Source organism: Budorcas taxicolor, chromosome 18 (genome assembly GCF_023091745.1).
Source record: "Budorcas taxicolor isolate Tak-1 chromosome 18, Takin1.1, whole genome shotgun sequence".
Lineage (NCBI taxonomy): Eukaryota > Metazoa > Chordata > Mammalia > Artiodactyla > Bovidae > Budorcas > Budorcas taxicolor.
This window is the reverse complement of record NC_068927.1, coordinates 44582112-44597975: the sequence shown is the minus strand read 5'-3', so window position 1 is coordinate 44597975 and position 15864 is coordinate 44582112. Positions and strand designations below refer to the sequence as shown.

Sequence of the window (15864 nt, the reverse complement as noted above, 5' to 3'; positions counted from 1 at the left end):
AGGGAAGTCCCAATTATTTCCCTAATTGCACTTCCTCTAAATAAAGATCCCAGGGCAAGCAGCCTTAGCTCCCCGGAGCTGACCAACTTTGTGACCAAGCCAGTAGCATCATTTCTACTGAAGTGTTAATGGGGGTATGCAGAAATTAAACTGTTTTCTTCTTTTTATTAGGATGGCAAACTTGAGTTATATCAAAAACTTCAGATTTAGCAGCTCAGCCAAAGATGAACTGGGATACTGCCTGACCTCGATCGAGGCTGCAATCGAATATATTCGGCAGGGAAGCCTCTCTGTTAAGCCAGTAAGAGCTCCCTCCTGTCCTGCCCTTTCTCTGTGGGTGCCATGGTGTGTGCAGCGGGGTTCTCAGGGTGGTGTGGAGGAGGAGGATCAGAGATGCTCTCCCAAGAGAAGACTGAACACGTAGCAGCCGGTAGGTTGTGAAAGGTGGCAGGTCATCCTTGGCTCTCACTTCATTGATCTCCTGCTTCATGAATCCTGGCCATCCTCGAATGCACATGGGCAGAAGGGGGCACCTGAAGTGGTGAATTGGGGTACCCTGATCATGCTGGGCAAGAGATGAGATTAGTAACGTCTGCAGTTTTAAGGACTCAGCGGCCCTATTGTCATTTCCTTGATTCGTTGATGAACTTAGACTGGCAGAGGCGATTATATTCCCACAAGAACTGTGAGAGGCTTAAGCCAAGATTGCACTGCTGATTTACTTCGCATTATACCCACCACCAAAACGTGACAGTACTCACAGAAACCGCAAAGTTGAAATCAATCGAATGGAGAGATTTCTGTATTAAAAACCCAGAGCCCCAAGGATTGAACATTCACACTCAATCTTAATGTCCCCCTGATGTTGGAAGCTCCCCAAAGTAATGACAAGTTGAAACATCTGAAAAAGAACATAGGGCTGTTCAAATGGGGACACTCGGGTACAAGCAGTTCTGTGAATTCATTCATTGTTAACACGTTTATGTATTTTCCAGTCTTTTTCCTTGCCATGTATATCTTACACAATTGAAATGATATTGTAGATAACATTGCATACTGTTTCTTTCTCCAGAAAGGATAGTTTTCTTTTTTTTTTTTTTCTGATTAGAAGACTAATATTTGCTTAAAAGTAATATTTGATATATAAAAAGTTGCAGTGAAGACAGCAAAAGCCCCTATAAGCACACTAGCTGCGAGTGACTTTTATTAACATTTTAGTAGATGTCTTTTTCTGTGCTTACACAATTACATTTTTAACCAAAATTTGAGTTTATGCTGCACTTGTTGGCACATAGCCCGACTATCCTGGTACTTGCTGAAGAATTAAGTTCTGCTCTTGCCTGGGTTTGATTTGATCACCCATACATATACATAGGAGCTTTCCAGGTGGCTTAGTGTTAAAGAATCCCCCTGCCAATGCAGGAGACACAGGTTTGATTCCTAGGTCAGGAATATCCCCTGGAGGAGAAAATGGTAACCCACTCAAGTATTCTTGCCTGGGAAATCCCATAGACGGAGGAGTCTGGTGAGCTACAGTCCATAGGGTCACAAAGAGTTGGACACGACTAAGCAGGCATGCATGAATATAAGCACACACACACACAGGTAAAATTAGAGGCTGTGCAAGAGTTAGACATAACTGAAGCAACTTAGCATGCATGCATCTCATCTCCCATGGGTCTTGTGCGACTCTCAGGAGAAGTTGCTTCTAATTCGGGAGAAACCATTGACATTCAGAATGTACATGTGGTATACATGGGTGCCTCTGTATACACATGTGTCCACAGAGTCAGAAATGCCACTCACTTCCAGAGCTGGGCAGTGAGAAGTCTTAGGTTCAATTGTCTGCTGTGAGGTTCCAGGAACGTTGTTCCCATGGTGCCTGCCTGGGGAGGTTTTCCATCACGGCCCTGCCCTTCTGGTCCTTTCCCTCTGATTGCTTTCCTCTCCTGGACCCACTGCCCTGCAGAGGCCTTGCCTTGTACTCCTCGATGGGGCCTTGTCACCTGGAGGGAGGCACCCACCTCTTGAGGGTGCTCCTGTCCCCTTGCTGGCCCCTTCCTATCCTGCAGCCATCCTGCTGTCTCGCTTCCTGTGATGTGTAGGCCGGATGGCCAGCCCTTGAAGGCCTTTGGCCAGAGAATAAAGAGGTGGTTGACTGGACACCATCACTCAGCTTCTCACACCTGCTTTGCCTTCAGAAAATGTTCCAAGTGGGATCAGGGGAGTATGTGATGGGGGACCTCGCGTGCTGGTGTGTGTTGGAGACTAGCCCTTGAACGAGTCTGTCTCTCTGAGCCTCTGTCCATTCTCCTGTCTACGCTGGGGAGCATGTTGTATATTTCACCCCTGCAGGATGGTTGTGAGGATCAAATGAGATGTATATATATTTTTAAATATTTATTTTAGTTTGGTTGGGCTGGGTCTTAGTTGTGGCATGCTGGACCTTCAGTCTTCATTGCTCTGAGTCTTAGCCACTGAACCAGCAGGGAGGTCTTTAAACGGGATATTTGACAGTGCCTTTTCAACGTATGAAGTGATAATTGATGCACTTCCTTGCTCTTGCAACACTCCTCATCTGGATGTCCCCGTTTCCTGATTCTGTGGTGTATTCTGTATGGATCGCCCCAAGGCTGGCTGTTAACTTGGATGGGCAAGGTGGGTACACAGCCCAGTGTGCCCCTCTGGTCTGGGCTGTCAGACCAGCTGGTCCTGCCTTCCCGGGCGAAGGCTGGTCGATACCCCGGACTTGGGACAAGGTTACATCATCTTCATGGCCAGCGGTGGAGCCCGGCCCTTGGGTCTTGAGGGGATCAGACCCGAGAGCTGCCTGCCTCCGCCTGTATGGACAGAGCAGGCGTTGCGGCTTAGTTGTCGTGTGTGATGTCAGCGTTGGGATTTCATCTGCAGCGTTGCCTCTGCCTCAGTGCAGCTCCATCTAGAAGTGTGTGAGGTCACAGCTGCTCGGTGGTAGTATTTCCTGGGGAAAGAGCCCAACTGTATCTCTAAACAGCAGGTGAGGTCTCTGAAAAGCATTAAGTGTTTCTAAATCAAATAATGTTTTCCTATTGACTATATATACTTTAATGTAGTTTCATGGAAATTTTCTCCCCAAGACATAATCCTTGTTGAGATGACTATAAACATTCTTTAAGTATGTTCATTAGTGAAGGCTTGAACTTTTGGAAAATAACCAATACTGGGGTGACTTTTACCTTTGTGGACAGAAAAAAACGGGGCAGAACCCAAAGAGTGTTTCCAGCCTTCTCTGCTCCAGCTCTGCAGGCTTTGGCTCACCCCTGCTTTACTGGGCTTCCAATAAATAGGGTTCACCCTTTTCCCAAATTGATCTTAGCTGATGTGCTATCTCTTCTGGTCCTTCTTCCCTGAAGATTCAATCTTAGAAGATCTGTCTGTTTTCATCACTGGCCTGTAAACAGTCACCCCAAGTGGAGGAAAGAGCCCCAGGTTTCCCTGAGCAAGAAGGTCTTTGATGTTTCTCTGACCCTAAGCTGCTCAGCTGAAAATCGCTGAATGAAACAGTCGATAGAGCTTTATGCAGCAGATACCAACGGGAGCAAAGGCGGCTGTAATACTGAGGGGTTATTGTTTGCCAACACAACCCTGTGAGGGCGGCTGGTGTGAGGGGCCCTGATTGGCAGTGGACCCCAGAAGTGTTGGCAGCTTTATTTTTAACGGGACCACCTACGTCAGAACTTAGAGGGCCACAGAGAGCTGATCCCATTATTTTGTCAGGGTTTGGTGAGTTCTGGCAGCAGCTGGCTGGGAACAACTCTGTCCACCTTCCGCCAGCATTCTTTCCAAGGAAGTTCATTTGTCACCAGAAAATGTAGTCACAGGTGCTTAAGTGAGCATTGAGTGTCTCTCTAGAAATGACTTCATAAAGTAAGAATATTTGTTTGGATTTTTGTATCTAGGTGAAAATTAATCTGCACGATGAAGTTTATTCATTGGGGTGGACCCAGGGGTTTGTTGGAATTTGGGCCAAGGGACCGTGTTGTCTGATGTTTCAATATGTATGTTCAAGAAGCACAGCCCTTCTCTCTGTTGCTGAGGTGCGCAGACCAGCCTGTCGAATGGTTCTCCTGTCTGTGTGAGCTCAGTCGCTCAGTTGTGTCCGACTTTTTGTGACCCCATGGACTGTAACCTGCCAGACTCCTCTGTCCATGGGATTCTCCAGGCAAGGATACTGGAATGGGTTGCCATTTCCTCCTCTGGGTCTCCCCTCTGTGGGCCCAGATAAAACGCAGGGACAGAGCTCTGCAGGCATTAGGACAGATATTGTGAGAGGCGGGGGAGGCCAGGACAACCTAGGTTGCCTTGGGGACGATAGTGCTGTGTGCATGCCACATTCCACACTTAGAGATGCTACATTCTACACACGCACACACACACACACACACACTCTCACACACACACACACACACACTCACAGCCAGTACACTGTCCACCTCCCACATCCCTGCTGGGTATTCATTGTCAGAGCCCCGCTTCCCAGAGAGGTAAATGGGGAGCCCCTCTCCCAGCCTGATGAGGGTCTGCTGTGCAGCTCAGTGGGGGCGGGGAGAGGCGCCGCCGGGCCCGTTCTGTGGGAGATGGCACCGATCGTCCCGGGTCCTCTGTTTTCAAGGACTTGCACTGCAGCTCATGACGTGTGATAACATGGCTTATCGGCTTTTCCTGCAGGAGTCGGAGGGATTTGGTGACAGACTGTTCCTGAAGCAAAGAATGAGCTTACTGTCTCAGCTGACTTCCACGCCCATCGACTGCCTGTTTCAGGTAAGATACGGGAGGTCCCGGGGGTGCAGGTGTGCGAGGGGTGCTCCGTCTTTTATTTTTTAATACATATTTATTTTTGTTTATTTGGCTGCTGCTGGGTCTTAGTTTCAGCATGTGAGATCTAGTTCCCTGACCAGGGATCAGACCCGGGCCCCCTGCATCGGGAGTCTTAGCCACTGGGCCACCAGGGAAGTCCCAGGAGCTCTCCATCTTTCCTCGCCTCTTGAGTCTCTGTAGAAGCCATCAGGGTGGTTTGCATAGTTCAACACAGAAGTCCATTTTGTGCTCAAGGAGGCGGTAGGGATGCTGGGGTCTCATGGGATCAGTTTGCTGCCCGTCTTCTCTGATGTGAGCTGTGCTGCAGCCCTGCTGGACTGGGCCCCTGTGAGTGGAACCCTCTGCCCGGCTGTCCTCCTCTCTCCATTCAGCAAAACATGGCTTGTTCTTCACCATCTGCTCAGTGGCACCTCACTGGCAGCTCTGCCAGAATCAGTGCCTCTTCTCAGCTCCAGGAACCTGCGTTATAGACAGCTGTGTGACCGCGCTGGGCTGGGAACACAGCACCTGCTGGTGGCTTGACCCCCAGGCAGTGCAGGAGGCTCCCTCTTCAGATCTGATCTACCACGGGGAGGCTGGCGAGGTGCCCCGGGAGGGCAGTCATCAGGAGGCCACCAGCCAGAGTGGGTTCCATGAGCTCTGTGCCCCACAAAGTCTCATTCCATATAGGAAGCATCCGGGAGTCACAGAGGTGAGCCCTGCAGTTAGCAGGAGTCTCCTACTAATGGCAGCTCTTTTGAAAGCCAAGGCTCTGTTAGACTGTAAGACAACTGTAACCTAAAAGAAGGGTCAGAATCTACGCCGAGCCTCAGGGTGGATTGTCCCCCTATGCCTGTTGCTCTGCAACTTTTGTGAGACTGTCATTATTTTAGTTAGGGAAAAATCCTAACATTTGCAAAACTAAAAGAGAGTAGTATGATGAACGAACCTCCGTGTAGCCGTCTCCCTAATTGTGTTTCGTTTCTATCCCCTGGCCCCACTTTCGCCATCCATCCAAATCATTTTGAAACAAGTCCCAGAGAAAAGTCATTGCATCCATCCACACATTGATGGGCTTCCCTGGGGGCTCAGATGGTAAAGAATCTGTCTGCGATGCAGGAGATCTGGGCTCAGTCCCTGGGGTGGGCAGATCCCCTGGAGGAGGGCATGGCAACCCACTCCAGTATTCTTGCCTGGAGAATCCCCATGGACAGAGGAGCCTGGTGGGCTACAGTCCCTGGGGTCGCAAAGAGTCAGACACAAGTGAGCTACTAAGAGTACACACGTAGATACATGTTTCTGTAAGGATGCTTCAAAAATTCACAGTTTAGAGAAGGAATCGTTCCTTCGAATCAACAGTGTTGTTGATGTCGCTTTTTAGCATATTGCATCAGGTAACCAGAAGGAAGTGGAGAGACTGCTGAGTCAGGAGGACCAAGATAAAGATGCCGTCCAAACGATGTGCCACCCTCTGTGTTTCTGTGATGACTGTGAGAAACTTGTCTCTGGGTAAGAGGGCCCCTCCGCACCAGGAAGGGGGAGACTCGGGCCTGGGCGGAACTTTCCCCCTTGTTCGCTGTGCAGTTTGGAATAAGGAGCTTATCCTTGCTGCACTCTGCTGCTTCCGCTGTAAAGTGGAGATGGTAACCGCCACCTCTTTGGAGAATCAGATGAAATAAAAATACTTAGCACCCTGCTGGGATGCTTAACCTGGGGAGGTGGGTAGAGGGCCTGCCCCAACCTCGGAAAGTGGGTTTTCGCAGGGAGGAAGGACTATCAGCTCCTCCCCAAAACCTTTTCCGTTTCCCCTTATCTTTACTGGGCTCTTTGGCTGGGTGTCAAAGCCTGGAGGGCTGGGTGTGGGGAGGGTCCCGGCGGAAGCCATGGTTGGTGCTCTCCAGGACGCTGTAGAGACCCAGCTTGGATCACACCGGAGGTCTGTCTTCTGGTCCCAGGACCCCAGCATGTCCATGCCTTGGTCTATTTCTCTGTATTCTCTTTCCCATTTAGGAGGCTGAATGACCCCTCAGTTGTCACTCCATTCTCCAGAGACGACAGGGGTCACACACCGCTCCATGTGGCTGCCCTCTGTGGTATGTGGTCTGGCCTCTGTGCTCTCAGGGCAACGGGATGGGGGCCGAGGGTGCCCCAGCAGAGCATGGATGCTGGGGGAGGTGGTGTGGGGTGGTGGAAGGGATTGTATCACAGGCCCCCCACCCCGGGACCTTCATGTGCTGTCCCCGGGCTGGAAGAGCATGTGTCTGGGCTGTGTGGATGCCTGACAGTGCTCTGGGCTGGTGGTCCAGCCAGGGAAGGCTTGAATCTGGACTATGAGACTGACCTCAGAATTAAGGTTCTTATATTCCTGTTAAAAAAAAAATTACTATCTTTAATTTATTTTTTATTCTATATTCTTTTCCATCATGATTTATCATAGGATACTGAATTTAGTTCTCTTTTAAAGTGCACAGTCAAATAAAACTGCACATTCAAGGTAGAAAACACAACATCTGTATACTCGTGCCACCCTGCAGTCGTCTAAAGATTGTTTTGATCCATGACTGAAACGTCACCATGCTTGAGTGTGTGTGTATATAAAATATATGATATTATGGGGCTCACACTGTCTGTGGGGTGCTTTTTTTCACTAGGCGATATGTAAGAACATTTCTCCATGTCAGTATTTTCTTTTCATGGTTGCACAATATTCCATCCTGTGAGGTGATGCACCATGGACTCTTCTGTGGACATCTGAGGCTCTTTTCTCCTACCTTCTGTGGCTGCAGCAGGGGTGTTAGGTGGGGGTGGGGCCGAACTCCCTCCAGAGGGGAAGCATTACCCCAGGGTGTCCAGAGTCTGCAGCGTGTGACTTGACGTTAGCTCTGGTTCCCCCGACACAGAAAGATACCTCCTGGCACGCCCCGTGCCAGCAGATGAGAGGGTGAAAGAAAGCCGTGGCTTTGCTCACTGGTTTCAGAAAGCCCACGCTTTTCCCTTCTGTTCTGCAGGGCAGGCGTCCCTCATCGACCTCCTGGTTTCCAAGGGCGCGGTGGTAAACGCCACGGACTACCACGGCTCCACCCCCCTCCACCTTGCGTGTCAGAAGGGCTTTCAGAGTGTGACGGTGAGCAGCTGCGCTCTGCTCGAGGCCTTGCAGGGCTGGCCTCTCCTCTGTGCCACGTGGCTCTGTGGGATCTCGGCGAGCCTGGGGTCTCAGGCGCCTCCCCCAGAGTCTGCTGGGCCAAAACTGTTAGGTGTAGATTAGAAACGTCACGGTAATCCGCGGTAAGAAGGGCACCCCCCCAGATACTAGAAATATTTTAGATAGAGCCCCAACATGGATTTTCCCTTAGACTTAATACCTACGGTGAGAAGACAGTCCAGAAACTGGAAAGCAAAACCCAGTCAGTGATGTTTCGATTTCAACTGAAGTTGTTTGGTACATAAAGTGCCTCCATTCCCGCATTCCTGCTAGTGATTGATGGGGGCTGTTTTTCTTTTTTTTAAAGGTTCTATTGGAGTATGGTTGATTTACAATGTTGTGTTAGTTTCAGCAAAGTGAATCAGTTACACATATATCCACTCTTTTTTTTTTAATGGTCTCTAAACTTTTTCACGGGAAAGATGAGTGATACTTTTTTTGCTTTTATTTTTTCAATTTTTTCAGTTTTTTGTGTAATTGAAGTATAGTTGATTTACAATGCATAAGTTGCAGGTGTACAGCAAAGTGATTCAGTTATGTATATATATGTGTGTGTATGTAGTGTCTTTACAGTGTACAATCTTCTTTTTACCTTTTTAATTTTAATTTTTTTAGGCCAGTATATGTCTGACATTGCACACAAGACTCAGCGCCCTGGGGTTGTGGGGAGCTAACCTTCACTGACTTATTAAGCACCAGGCCCAGGGCCAGGTACTTTTTTTGTGTGTGTAATTTTTTCTTTATTTTCTGGCTGCGGCATGCAGGATCTTAGTTCCTTGACCAGGGATTGAACCCAGGCCCCTTTCAGCGGAAATGTGTTGTCTTAACCACTTTTCACTTTCATGCATTGGAGAAGGAAATGGCAACCCACTCCAGTGTTCTTGCCTGGAAAATCCCAGGGACGGGGAAGCCTGATGGGCTGCCATCTATGGGGTCACACAGAATTGGACATGACTGACGCAACTTAGCAGCAGTAGCAGCAACCACTGGACCACCAGGGAAATCCCTATAGTATATATTCTTTTTCAGATTGGTTTCCATTATAGGGCTGATCTAATTTTAATTGTAATGTAAGTAGATAAGGTTGAAAAAGGAGACTGGGCAACAACCCCCTGTAAGACCCCAGGCTGTGCTCCCTGAGGGCTCCAGGCCTGCCTTGCCCTGCTCACTGGCGCTCACTGCTCTCTCCTCTTCCTTGGAAGCTGTTGCTGATGCACTACAAAGCCAGTGCCGAAGTGCAAGACAACAACGGTAACACCCCCTTGCACCTGGCCTGCACCTATGGCCACGAAGACGTAAGTGGTCCTTGCTGTCCCCGGGGAGGGTGCCTTACCCTTTCTCACTGGAGGAGAAATGTGAATTTCACGTTTGTTGCATGTTGTATTTTCTGTTGACAATTATTGGAACATTTGGTGTATTTTTTTTTAATTAAAAAATTTAAAAGCATATTATAGATGCTATATTGAAATAACAGAAATCTAAAACATAACTGCCCATTGTCTTCTCCTGAAATCTTGTGCATCATCCCTGCTGCCATCTGCTTCTTGCCTTTGTTCATACTCAGTCTTTACATTTTATATTTTAGTGGTAATATCAAGGAATTTTATCATTTCTATTTTTGCTTAATATTTAACTGTGTGTTTGTTTTTTTTCCTAACCACTCTCTCCCTTGCTTCTCTCCACGGTGATATACAGGTAGATTTATACAGACAAAGGGCTAAGTGGTTGAGGAGTGAAAATGAAGTCATACTCTACACATGATAAAAAAAAAATTTATTCTTATTTGGCTGCATCAGGTCTTTGTGATGTACGGGGGCTTTTATTGCAGTTCGAGGGCTTAGTTGCCCTGCGGCATGTAGGATGGCTCAGCAAGTAAAGAATCTGCCTGGAATGCAGGAGACACAGAAGACATGGATTCTATCCCTGGGTCGGAAAGATCCCCTGGAGAAGGAAATGGCAATCCGCTCCAGTATTCGTGCCTGGGAAACCCCATGGAGAGAGAAGCCTGGTGGGCTACAGTCCATGGGGTCGCAAAGAGTCAGACATGACTGAGCAACTAAGCACAGACATACATACGATGTGGGATCTTAGTTCCCTGACCAGGGATCGAACCTGCATCCCCTGCATTGGAAGGCAGACTCTTAACCACTAGACCACCAGGGAAGTCCCCCTGACATATTTTTGTGCAGCTTATTTTCCTAACTCACTACATTGTGGACATCTTGTAGGTCAATCAATGTAGATCTAGCCCATTCTGTAATTGTTACACAATAATCTGTCACGTGTATTGTGTCAGGGTCCCTGAGGCCACTCCGCAGCTCGGTGACTCACTAGGAAGGCTCACAGGACTCAGCATCCAGTCGCTTCACAGCTCTGATTTGTTGTAGTGGAAGGACACAGAGCAAAACCAGCCAAGGGGAAGGTCCAAGGATGAAGCCTGGAGGAAAGCAGGTACAGGCTTCCAAGAGTCGCTCCCTGTGGAGTCACTCAGGACACACTTATTCGTCCGGCAGCGTAACAACACGTGCACAGTGTTCTCCACCAGAAGCTCATTAGGGACTCAGTGCTCAAGATTTTGGTTGGAGGCTGGTAGTGTGAACCGTCTCTGCCTAGCATGTTTCAAATTCCAGACTCCCAGAAGAACAGCAGGTGTTCAGCATAAACCACTATTGGACAAACAGTTTAGGCCCAGTAAGTCCATCGTATCTATCAGTCAGGGCACTGTGAGAATGGTCCTCATATCCAAGCTCCCAAGGAACTTGGCCAGTCCAGGGCCAGACTTGCAGGCTGGCCTCTCAAGGGATGATGGTCGGGCCTACTCTGTGAACTCCTTGCTACACATGATATGCGACAGTTTATTCAGCCATTCTAGTTGATTGGCAGTTGGGTTCTTAAAAAATAAAAATGATGTGTCCTGATCAGGTTACCTGGAACCCTGGAGGTGTAATGTTTTATTACTGAATGTTTGCTTGGCAGATGGCACCTGGATCAAGTCAGGATTCGGGCTGAGGCTGCAGGGTGCGCAGATCTGCCGGGGGCCTGGCATGTGAGCTCACGGGGGCCTCTCCCATTCTGTTCGCAGTGCGTGAAGGCTCTGGTCTACTTTGACGTGCAGACCTGCAGACTGGACATTGGTAACGAGAAAGGAGACACCCCCCTGCACATCGCTGCCCGCTGGGGTTACCAGGGCATCATCGAGACCTTGTTGCAGAACGGGGCGTCCACGGAGATCCAGAACAGGCTGAAGGAAACGCCCCTCAAGTGTGCGTTAAACTCAAAGGTAGCGTTTTTCCTCTCAGAGCGGCAGTATGACTTAAAAAATCTATCACCATCTGCAGATCAGGTCTCTGCCGTGCCGTCCAAACTGTGCATTGGTCCCCAAGGCTAGCACTTACGCATACCCGCTGTGCTGCGCACCACACCTGGTGGTTAATGAGGTTCATGCAGTCACATTATTTTCCATCTTAGTAGGAGTTTTTCTTAGTGTCCTACCAAGAGCTGCTCGTGCAGAGTTTGCCTCTGAGGGCTGTTGGCTTGTGAGCAGATAGAGTGAGAGGAGATGGGGCGGTGGCTCTGGCCAGGGAGAGCAGGGGCAGGGCGTGGGGACGGCAGCATCAGCTCTGTTCCCCATTCCTGCACCCTCAGCGCCTAAAACCTTGTTCTGAGTCGGCCAGCTCTGAACGTCATTGGGTATGGTTTCCTCCATAAATGATTTGTCAGTGAACTACTACCCTTTCCTGCCAGTAACTTCTGGACACACGTAGTTTGGGGCCACATATCATGCAGTGCTCACTTGCAAGTGGGTGGGGGATGCGGGGGTCCTTCCAGAGGCCAGGCCTGTATGCCTTGTGGCAGCAACCCTATTGAAGGGATGCCCACAGAGAAGCGTTTGACCAACAAGCCGGGGGAGCATAGGGCCACCTGCCCTGGCCATCCGTGGTCCTGATGTCCAGATCAGCCTGGCTGGTGGCTCGCACAGGTGATTCTGTTTCCATGCAGGTCTCCAGATGTCTCTCTTTGCACAGGCCCTACTTTCGCCTCTGGATCATTCCCAGCCCTCATCTAGGGAGTTCTTTTAGTTCCTTCCTGTCTTCTAGGAGTACCAGTTTTTGTTTTTAAACCACTTTATTGAGGTATGAGTGACATACAGAAAGCTCCTCAAGATGGTAAAAAGTCTGCCTGCAATGCGGGAGACCTGAGTTAGATCCCTGGGTCAGGAAGATCCCCTGGAGAAGGAAATGGCAACCCACTCCAGTGGGAAATCCCATGGATGGAGGAGCCTGGTGGGCTATAGTCCATAGGGTCACAAAGAGTTGGGCACGACTGAGTGATTTCACTTTCAATTTCATTGAGGTATGCGTGCCATATAGAAAGCTGTACACATTTAGCATATGCAACTTGATGGGTTTGGAGGTAAGTCCACGCCCATGAGACCAGCACCACAGTCTATGCTGTGAACAGATGCATCACCTCCAGATGTTTCCACCCCTCTGCCCTCTTTGTTTACTATTATTATTGTGAGTGTGTGTGTGATAAGGGCACAGTGTAAGACCTAGTTTTCGGATCCAAGTTTTCAGAGGTTTAAATCCCTGCTTCTGGCCCAGGGGAGGGGAGCAGGCTCAGCTGCCCATGCCCTCATGGGTTCTCAGCTTTGCAGCAGCCAGAACTGGGGGATTGCGTGAGGCCACCCTTGGCTGGAGATGCCCATGAGGGGCTGAGGGCACCTCTGTCCTGGAGCTTCTCCCAAAGGCCCTTCCAGAGGGAGATCTGCAGACAGAAGAAGCAGATGGCCATCCTGCTCGGCTCTGAGCTGCCCTCACTTGTGGCCCCTGGGTGCCAGTGGAAAGGCCATGTTTTAGGCCTGTGGACAACCAGCCCAGGCTGGACCAGGCAGCCTCTGAGGCTCCTCTGTGCCTGGGTAGCCTTGTCCCCCGAGCCCGTTGGTGGGAGACCGGCTCTTCCTGCTGGACTAAGTGTGAATCCGAGTAGGTTTCCGCCCACTGTGGGCCTGGCTGGGCTGTGTGCCCTCCCAAGGAGGTGGGGGGCACCATACAGGTGATGAGACTTTGGTGACTCATCTCAGGACTCATCCGCGTCCCCTTCATCCTAGATTCTGTCCATCATGGAAGCCCACCATCTGTCCTTCGAGAGGAGGCAGAAGTCTTCAGAGGTAAGACGGCAGGGCTGCACTCATCGGCCCCATTCGCGACCAGCCTCTGTCTGGCCCTCACCCCCCCATCTCGCTGGGCTGTAGGTGTCTGTGCAGGCCCCTCAGTGCTCCATGGACTCCATCAGCCAGGGCTCATCCACTTCCAGCTTCTCCTCCGTGTCACTGAGCTCCAGGCAAGACGAGCCCAAGAAGGACTACAGAGAGGTGAGGCCCCCAGACGGCAGGGTGGAGGGGGCCTGTGTGCTGGGGGCCAGTGAGCCCCGGCCTGACGGGGGCCATGCCGTGCCCTTGGGGGAAGCCCAGCCTCCTCCTCCTTGCCCTTCATGGACACATGTACTTAAGTGTCTGTGTGTGTGTATGGGAGTGGGTGTGTGTGATGGGAGGGGAGTATTCTAAGAAGCCTACAGGTAGAGACACCTGTAGGCCCACTGCTTTAAGATTATTTTACAAAGCACACTCTCTGCCCTTCCCTCCCGCTTCGTCAGCACACTTATTAACTTGGTGTGTCGTTCCCGACTTCCTGCAGAGGTTATGGAGATAGTTACGTGTCCTCTCGCACTACATTTTATAAAAGCTGACTTATACCCTGTTTGTTAGTTTTTTTTTCCTGTCTAACTTACCTTAGAGCTTGTCCAGAGCTAGCCCACAGAGCAGACCATGGCATGGATGTGCCCCAGTTCCTCCCCTGTGGTTGGGGAGCCCTCACTGACCCCACCCCGGGGCCCCTCCACCCCTACCACCCCTAGCTCAATGCAGAACCACAGCAAAGAAAAGCCTGGAGACATGCTCCAGGGTCTAACACAGGCCGGGAGTGGATCCATGAGCTTTAACCTCATGGTATCCTAGCTGGTGGATAACGAGAGCTGAATAGATGCAGGTCTGACGGGTGGTTGCCCTTAGGAAGCACTTGGGCTCCAGGTGGCTGGTGCCCCCCTGTGCCACATGAGTGGCAGGTCATCTGAGAGGCCTTATATGGAGGGTGCCCTGTATGAACAACTTAGGGGATGTGTTTCAAAGATACTGAATGAAATCAGGAGACAGGAAAGCTACTAGGTCTTCAGAATGCTCTTTTTTTGTTTGTTTTTCTAATAAGAAGATGAATTTCACCTTTATTTATTCTTTTTGACTATGAGGCTTGTGGGTGCTTAATTTCCAGACCAGGGATTGAATCCAGGCCCCCAGCAGTGGAAACACCGAGTTCTAACCACTGGACCACTAGGGAATGCCCAGAATGTCATTTTTATTGTTTCTATTCTTACCATATTATTATATTTTCCCTTACATTCTTTTTCCTTTTATTAAGGTAGAAAAACTTTTAAGAGCTGTTGCCGATGGAGACCTGGAAATGGTGAGTTTTGTTTATTAATTAATAGTTTATTTTTTAGAAAGATTTAGGTTCATAGCAAAATTGAGCAGGAAGTACAGACAAGAGTTCCCATATCCTATCTCCAAACACATACAACCTCCATAAAAATGGTGAGTTTTTAGAAGTGAATTTCAGCTGAGGCAGCTGTGCCCGTGTGTTTTGTCTCCAGGTGAGTTAGGAGCTGTGGGGGTCTTTGTTCACGTTCACGCAGAAGGGGTGCATTTCAAGAGTGATGGTGATGGGATGGGACGTACCCCCATCCCAGATAAAGGCAGGTGGCAGGTGGGATAAAGCCTCAGAGGGAGCCAGCCCCGCCTTTTAGACATTCATATTCCAGGAGGGTGGTGACGCTGGCAAAAGGGCCGGACCCCACTAGCCGGGAGCAAGGTGAACAGACTGGGTAGGGGATGGGTAGAGGTGGCGAAGGGGAGGACAGAGCACAGAGGGTGTTGGTGTGGCCTTGCAAGGAGCTGTGGGCGGTGTGGCATCCTGGTCAGGAGGCTGAGTCCCAGGCTCGGAGCTGAAAGGACCCACAACAAGCAAGTGTCCAGATGAGACGGCGCTAAGGTGTGCGTCCTAACCCTGCCGGTCAGGCGATGGGGAACAGCTATGATGAGATCACTGGAGACACTCAGGGGCAGTCCCCCTGGCTTATCTTAGGCTTCCTGAAAGGAATTTGTTCTGTCTTCCACTTTATTTTTTTAAAATTTTAAAAAAAAAATTTTTTTTTTAAATATATTCGGCTACAACGGGTCTTAGATGCAGCAGGTGGGATCTTTAGTTGTGCCTGTGGGATCTAGTTCCCTGACCAGGAATTAAACCGAGGCCCCCTGTGTTGGGAGGAAGGAGTCTGAGCCACTGGACCACCAGGGAAGTCCCCTGTCTTGCACTTTAAAAGGAGGAGTAGATTAGCCCTTATCAGATTTGGAGCCTTGAGTGGATTGGGTTTACAAGAGCGCTTTCAAGAGTCATGTTTCAAGAGTGCTTCTCAAGGATGATGGAGTTTGGGGTGGTGGACAGAAGTTCCTGGGATCTGAGTAGCACAGTCTCCGGGGGTATATGGAGTCAGAACATAGTTGTCAGCGTCTTAGCCTCTGCCCAGAGCCCCCTGTGAACCCGCAGCCTGACTCACAGCTCCTCTCATGGCGGGATCCGGGGTGTGGATCTGGCTGGTGCCAGCTGCTCCCCTCTTGAGACCAGCCCCGGGGAGGTCAGCGTTCTTTAGGGAAGCCAAGGAGGAGTTTCTCAGGCTCCTACGAGTATAGAGGAGACCGACCCTTCTGTGGCACG

The 15864-nt window shown here is 49.9% G+C and overlaps 1 protein-coding gene across 1 annotated transcript in view; it reads left to right on the top strand.

The window, feature by feature from the left end:
• The window catches only part of ANKRD27 (ankyrin repeat domain 27), a 59701-nt gene that overhangs the window by 26575 nt on the left and 17262 nt on the right, over positions 1 to 15864 (top strand). The window contains exons 12-21 of the mRNA XM_052655374.1: positions 172 to 301; positions 4708 to 4800; positions 6218 to 6345; positions 6847 to 6929; positions 7845 to 7960; positions 9241 to 9333; positions 11121 to 11318; positions 13149 to 13208; positions 13293 to 13412; positions 14512 to 14556. Coding sequence (XP_052511334.1) covers positions 172 to 301; positions 4708 to 4800; positions 6218 to 6345; positions 6847 to 6929; positions 7845 to 7960; positions 9241 to 9333; positions 11121 to 11318; positions 13149 to 13208; positions 13293 to 13412; positions 14512 to 14556 — 1066 coding nt within the window. The remainder of the gene's footprint in view (positions 1 to 171; positions 302 to 4707; positions 4801 to 6217; positions 6346 to 6846; positions 6930 to 7844; positions 7961 to 9240; positions 9334 to 11120; positions 11319 to 13148; positions 13209 to 13292; positions 13413 to 14511; positions 14557 to 15864) is intronic.